We start from the raw sequence: 7,500 nt of genomic DNA on the forward strand, positions 1-7,500 counted from the left end.
GTTACGTTTAATGACCAACGGTTATCTTGCCTTCGCATCACATGCCCTGCCATTCCTTCCTAATTTCTACTAATATGTCCTTAACACGCGTTAACAACTGTACAACTGCGAAAGATGGATGTATTTATACACACACCAACATACATGCGCATTTGTCATTTTACTCCACTGTCCTCATCCGCTAGTACTTGTTTGGCTACACACAATAGAGTCACCCTTTCATTCTGCTCACGGGTCACTCCCTCCCTCACTCACATACTGTATTTTCGCGCATATAACCCGCCCCTGCATATAATCCGCACCCCCACTTTCAGCCCACCGGAAGAAAAAAAAAAGACCACGCGTATTGCCCGCAAATTTGATACAGGAAAGGCTGCGCCAACGCTACTGCTCACACAACACATCACATACTATGTAGACAGAAAAAGCATATATCTAGCAAGTAGAATACACTGACTGCAAGGTGAAAGTCACAATTCACTAATAAAATTCAGTTGTCAGAGTGCGCTCGTCCTTGTTTTTTCTTCCTTGTCCTTGTATGTTTTGCACAATCGCTGCCATGGAAGGCTTAGTCAGTGTCACTGTGTAGGAGCTTCACGGCGCAACGCGCATTGCCGTGAAGCTGCACTTAAAAGGAAACCCCGCTTAGTATTATCCGCACCCCCACTTCGCCACTGAAATTTTCGTGTTTTTGGTGCAGGTTATACGTGCGAAAATACAGAATTAGCGGGCGGGTGCTGGAATGAATGGAATACTAGAATGAATGGCCACACTGCATGGGCAGAACACAAAGAACACACACTGCATGGGCAGAACACAAAGGGACTCAAAAGGGACGTTTTCAAAAGGGACAGTTACGAGAATACCGCCCCAGGTGTGTAGGTTAGGATCACCAACCCGATTGATTTGATTGATTGATTGATTGTAGGGTTTTAATGCGCCAACGCAACGCAGGTGATGAGGCACGCCGTAGTGGAGGGCTCTGGATTAATTTTGACCACCTCGGGATCTTTAACGTGGGTCGAAATCTCGTACACACGGTCGTTTTTGCTTTTCACCTCCATCACAAAAGTGGTTACCGCGGCTGGGAATCGAACCCCTGTCCTTGTGCTAAGCAACACAGGACAGCAACCCGATTTCAGTCTGTACCACTGGCCTGTATCGGTGCCTGTACCAGTGCCTGTACCAGTGCCTGTATCGGTGCCTGTATCGGTGCCTGTGCCTGGTGACAGCAGTGCATGTAATGCAAACCAAGGGCAGTTATGCAGTAGCGTGGCGCGCAATGTGCACCCACCACTCTTTGCGCCGATGTAGTTTCCCTTGCCATCAGCCAGGAAGAACTGGTCTGTTTCGAAGCTGAGCTGGTCGATGCAGCGCGTGTTGATCATCACGTCTTGCGTGAGCGGCAGGTACATGGTGCACCCTCGGGGCTTCCACTCCTCCGTGTGGAACACGGACGCATTGTGCCGGATCGTCAGGAAGCTCCGGCCTGCGAGGTGGACAAAATACAAGTTTAGTCCATTAAAAAACCACTTCATCTCAATGATAACAAGGATACCAATTTTATTACAAACTTCAAGGAAGTAATGGAAAAACTGTATTTTTGCGATTGTAAGCACCCCCGACTCTAAGCACCCTCCGCTACTTTCAGAAAAAAAAAGTTGAAAAAAAAGTTTGGATGGGAATATTAGTACCCCCTTTTTCTAAGCATTCACGCAAGATGGATTTAGGACACATGTCAGCGGGTCCAAGGTGATGTTGTGACCAGGTCATTCATGGAGTGTTCAATTATAAACCTCTTCGATGGAACAGAAGACGACCTGCTGTGGGATACAGAAAGTGGCAGCTCAAACGGTACAACAGACTCGAGTGGTAAAAATTTTTCCTTTGAATGTTTGTAAAATGAAACACTATTCTTTGCACCCGTCTTGTCAAAAACCGCAGCAAAATAAGTGTGTTTGGGGGGAGGGTTATAATGTTTTGTGAATCTAAGCACCCTCCCTCACTTTGAGCATCACGATCGTAGAAAGAAAGGGGTGCTTAGAATCGAGTAAATACAGTATTATGGAAAACAGATGCAGCACTGGTGACACCTTGCCCCCTCCCAGCAATTCCTCTATTACGTTGCAGATTTTGGTTCACGCAATTCGTGGCCAATGACCTAAGCCTTTGCCAAGAAACATGAATGGAAGATCGTATTGAGGCCTCTAGTTTCGTTTATTACTAGAATGCTGACACGCTGTTAACATGCTAGTAACTTAATGCTTTGGTGCTGGTCCATAACGTCACTACCGGCAATATTACGTCACTGTCGTGGGAAATTTCAGAGTTCTTCAATATTTCTTCCACTCTCTCAGTAAAAACATCTTTCATGGCTGGAAGGAAGCTGAGTGGGTTTTTAAAGGCTACTTTTCCAAATGGACGATGTGGAATCTTGTCTGCAGGGCCCCTTTAAGTTTTGAATGAGCAAACATATAAAAATCATTTTTAAGCGCCGCGCTGCAATCAAGGCACCGTTAGGGTACCTCTCTAACATTCCCCCTTTTACGGGTATCACAGAAATTTTACAGCCAAGCTGTATATGGCTATGTTCCGAAGAAACCTGCACCCATTTACAGATCTTGGCATGTAGAATAAAAAATTGGCAAAGCTTGCACTAAGTTGCACACAGCTTGAACCATAGCGGAGCTGGAGGATTTCTTTCTATGTAAGCACAGAAAGACATACCACCATGCATTGCATTAGGGTTGAAATTGTTTATTGACATGTTCCATCGCCAGTTTTCACTAGTAGTCATCATCGTATTCATCTATATTGTCGTCTTCCTCATTCACGACTGGCGGGACCAGATTGTTTTGTCGGCAGGCTTTCACATTTCTCCCAAAGTGCAACGCGTCAGCACGCGCTAGAACCGGCGGCAACCGGCTCTGCGAACTGTACGTCTGTAGCGCGAACTGTCTTGAGCTCCCCCCTTGAGGGGCGGACGCAAGTGAACTGTTTTCTTGGTTTTTTTTTTTGCAAGCGCCACGCGCAAGCCTGGACGACGCCTGGCGCTCCTCGTAACGCGCAAGCTCAGGTTCGCGGTAAACGGCGGGAGTAACTATGACGCTTGGTTTTCTGATGACGCCGCACACAATACGGCCAGCAACCGCAGCTCCCCTGTTAAAAATGCTCATGTCAGAGCTACTGTAAAATGGTATGTAGATTTCAACCCCTTCTAGGTACCTAGGGGAAAAAACTGGAATGGGCCGCTAAGATGATTCTATCATTACGCCCCAGTTTTATTTACTTGACACAATTAGTAAGTTCGCCATGAAGTTGTAACCGTTACAGAACTCCCATCTGCTGTCAGTACATGCGCTTCTATAAAAGGAGTATGGTCACGGAAAATGGCTGTAATTCTCGTTTAGTCAAAACTATGCCAAAGCAAATTATATGACAGTGGGCCGCTAAGACGGCTCTAACATTACGCCGAGTGTCATCTAGTTTTCAAAATTACGTAGTTCACAGTTAAGTTGTAAACGTTACGGATTCCCATCTGCTGTCAAAACATGGTTTTTCACGGGAGGGAAACAGGCAGCCCCATGTTTGTCCCCTAAGGTGAAGCTGTACTCCTTCCAAGTTTCATACAGCTAATTAGCTAGGCAGTATGCTTATTGCAAATAACGAGCAGAGGTGTTTGGTTCGGTTCCGTGCACTCCTTGGACTGCGCCCAGTTTCGCTGGCCACCCTTTTCATAAACAACGCCATAGAAAATTCTGCCCTCACTCCCCCGCATCCTTCAAAATTGCCTGTGCCCTACTTAGCCAAGTTTTACGTTGGTGGTACGGGAAGGGCCTTTAAGCAACCACCGACGGATCCATGGGACGAAATACAGCTGAACATCCAAGGCCCAGTTTGGACGGCCACTGTACGTCCATGTTTGGAGGTACATTTCCGTACAAGTCCAAATGACATCCGCCAACGGACGTAAAAGGTTACTATGAAGCATTAAATAATGGCGTAAATTGAATATAAAAGCAAAAAACGAGAAAGCTACTGTGCTTTTCAATTAAAAAGATTTTGTACATCAACACCCTGGCCTGTAGGTTGCAAGTTTCATCTGCATGTTTGTAATATTAAGCCCCATTTTAAAAAAAATCTTTTGAAGCACTTCACCAACTCCAACGACGATCTCTTTGGGGAAGGATATATAAGAACGGTACGTCCATATACATGGTACGTCCATCGGCCCTGAAACGGACGTCGTACGGAGAGCTGGAATGGATGTACGGTGGACGGCCGACGAAAGTCCGGTGGTTGCTTGGGTTGTATAAGCCTGCTTAATAAAGTAAAAGTACCCCCGTTTTCTCTGTTTAGCAACACCCAGCTTGTCTCCAATCTGCCCCGTGTAATCTAATGCTGTCGGGCTCTTCGGGACATCCGCAAAAACTGACTCTCCCCCGGAAATCTACGTTTTCATTCTGCATCAATTTCACAAGTGGTATGGCAAGTGTTTTGTGAGGCAGGGCCTGCTCCCTTCTGCTTGGCTGCTGTTCTACCACAGTGAGTTCCATCACGTCTCCAGCTGAACCGAACTTATTGCACCAAAGGATCCTCTCTACCCGTTCCCACGTATCCCCTTTTTTTTCCTTTATAGCCAAAGGCAATCAACAAAGGCTATTCATTGTTAACATTTAGAAACTACATGGTCAATCCGTCTTGCAATGGTATAACTGTCATCTGATTAAGTTCATCATCATCAAGAAAATGTGATGGCTCTGAGTGGGTGGACGGTTTAGGGGTTGTGTTAAGACACAGAGTTTCTGGGCTCACGGAATCGGGCCTCTGGGGTATCAGCCAGATAAGGAGAGCTAAATAGGGAGAAGGCGAGGTGTCGGAAGGAATGAGTTGGGTACACTCGGACGTGGACGTATGTGACATGGAGAGACGCATTTCATGTAAAAATGCTGTGGTTGATTCCTCTGTCATAGGAATCGTTAAAGGGACACTGAAGTGATATGTAAACATTGCGGGATTACTAGCGCAAATTGTAGTCCGGAGTCCCCAGGCCATGTTTCGACCACTCTAGGCGCGTTTACGCGATTTTATTTACTAGAAAAACTAATTCGAAAACGCTGTCCTCCTCTCTTTACGCTCGCCCATTTTCTGTGGCGTTTTCGTGTGACGTCAGGAGGGGATGAGCTGGCAATTGGCTGCGCCACGGCTGCGCTACTGCACGGCTCCCCGGCCGACAGAGTCAGTCGGCCCAGCGAATTCGTCCGCCGGCCGCCGGCGGGTCGTCGCAATCAAGGAGGTTAAAAAAAAATTGCTTGGTCGCAATTCGTTCGCTTAGTTGAAACGAAGCCAGGACACGTTTGTGAATGGAAGAATGTGCCTTTCTTTACTTGGTTTGTTTGTACACTCTATCTAGCTCCAAGTCAAGGTCGCTTCACACAAGCGCTGCACATGCGACGCTTCGCTGACTGGTACGCCAGTAGGAAAATATAAGGCCTCTTGAAGGCGGGAGAAGAGTCAGCGAAGTCAATATAGGTACTAAGGAAATAAAATCAACAGATATATTTACCGTACAGCGTAAAACTAGGGCGCGGGAAGCACTTCTTTGCGCTGGGCGAACAAGCACAGCGGTCAGCAGCACGACTACGCATCTGCGAACGCTTTTCCGTCTACGAAATGCAATTGCTAGACGTGAGCTACTGTGGAAACTCGGGCGACGCTTACTGCACGATCGCAGTACAACAAATAGTCACCTAAGCGGCTTGAAATGCCAAAACTAAATAAAAGTGTAAACCGGTTGTACAATATATACCCTATATTAGCAAGGCATTCGCGTCCCGCTCCGTGGCCTAGCGGTCTGAGGCGCTAGGAATTCACCGCAAATGTTTTGCGAGTCACGAGTTCGAATCCCCGCGGGTACGTGCTTTTTTTTTTTTTTTGTACGTTAACTTTTTTGTTTTTCGCCGATCTTTTCGATATTGAGTTCACCTTTTTTGGGGCCGCAACGTTCATGGCTACACGAACTAGTTCACAAAACGCGCGCAGGCTGGCACTGGCGCGCTAGCGAGTTCTCGTTGGCGTGCTGTTGCCATAAGCACCGACTGCTTGCAGGCAGTGGGCACAGGCCAGAATGAACAGACCCTTGGCCTGGTGCGAACACGCTTTTTACGATACAGGCATGAGGGAGGCAAGCTCCAAATATGGGGTAAAGCGCATGACATTTGGGCGTCTGCGGGTACGCGGAGGGCGTTCATGCACTGCGTAGGTCTCGGCTAGTGAATGCTACGACTACAAGCCGTCCTGGGAGGCTTATCTTGTGCATTTTACAGCCGACAACATGGCAGAAGCGCGGTACGATGATTACTGAGATATTGAGAATGCCCATCCAACAAAGCCATTGGTTATGTTTTACAGAACCGAAACCGAAACCGAAACTTGTGTGATTGCTAACCTTGGGCATCGTCCAATCACGGCGCCCCTCCTCTCAACGTCACAGCCTTAGTTGGTGCGGCCGCCGCAAACCGCGCATGGTAGTTTTTCTTCTTTCGCGCTTTGTAAAATAATTACCGATTTGTCAACCGGATAAACGATGAAAAGTGTGCTAATTTGAGCCAGTCTACGCAGTGCAAGCAAAAACGGGAGCTTGACAAATTCACTTCAGTGTCCCTTTAAAACACGAAAGTGAAATGTGCAGCAAAATCTGCAGCTGAACATAATTTGCAAGCTGGCGGCTGTCTTGTAGGTGTGCTTGGCAAGTGACGTCCTGCTGGCGGGTTGCTTCGGCAAAGGTGTACTGGCAGCGTTTCCGTGACGGATACGATGTCAGTGAAATCTTGGTATATCCAGGCGTAAAACACGTTCGTGTTAAAATATAAAACTCGAAAACGAACATCCCTAAGTATAAAGCACTCTTCAGTACTAAAGGTTACTTCCCCACAAGAAGACCCGTTTTGAAGGGAAGCACCCTTTACAGGCAGCTTGCTTGGTTGTACTGGCGTCATTTCCGTGACGAATATGACCTCACTGAAATATTCGTGTATCTCCGAATAAAACACTTTCATGTTAAAAACGGGCGGATCCCTTGCAGAGGCAGGGATCGACGTAACGCGAAGCTTTCATCACAGCATATACCTTGGTTGAAATGAACTTTTGTGCGAAATGTTTTAGCGTTACTGAGCTTGGCATAGTTGCTGATGATTCAGAATGTTGAGCATGGCGAGTGCATAAAAAATACAAGTCGTCAGGAGAAACATTCAGTCTCGGTTTCTCTGGCGAAAGACGCCGCCAGCTCCAACTGGAGAGAACGTGATAACCACAGGGACTAGGGTTCCTCAGCACAGCCCCCACCCCCTCACCACCGCGAGTCGCTTACCGCGCCCCACGAGCGCGATAAGCCGAGGCAGCGAGCGCTGTCCGGTGTAAGATAAAACCCAGCGGCACATGAGGCCAGACAGCAGCAGCAGCAGCCCCGTCCAAACCTAACTGAAGAGCCGAACAAAGCTT

The 7,500-nt window shown here is 47.4% G+C and overlaps 1 protein-coding gene across 1 annotated transcript in view; it reads right to left on the minus strand.

The window, feature by feature from the left end:
• The window catches only part of LOC144162232 (uncharacterized), a 27,716-nt gene that overhangs the window by 19,081 nt on the left and 1,135 nt on the right, over positions 1-7,500 (minus strand). Inside the window, exon 3 of the mRNA XM_077692694.1 lies at positions 1,295-1,489. Within this exon, the coding sequence (XP_077548820.1) occupies positions 1,295-1,489 (195 nt within the window). The remainder of the gene's footprint in view (positions 1-1,294; positions 1,490-7,500) is intronic.

The sequence above is a fragment of the Haemaphysalis longicornis genome, unplaced genomic scaffold, assembly GCF_048455015.1.
Source record: "Haemaphysalis longicornis isolate Haplotype H1 unplaced genomic scaffold, Haemaphysalis longicornis Haplotype H1 scaffold_12, whole genome shotgun sequence".
Classification (NCBI taxonomy): domain Eukaryota; kingdom Metazoa; phylum Arthropoda; class Arachnida; order Ixodida; family Ixodidae; genus Haemaphysalis; species Haemaphysalis longicornis.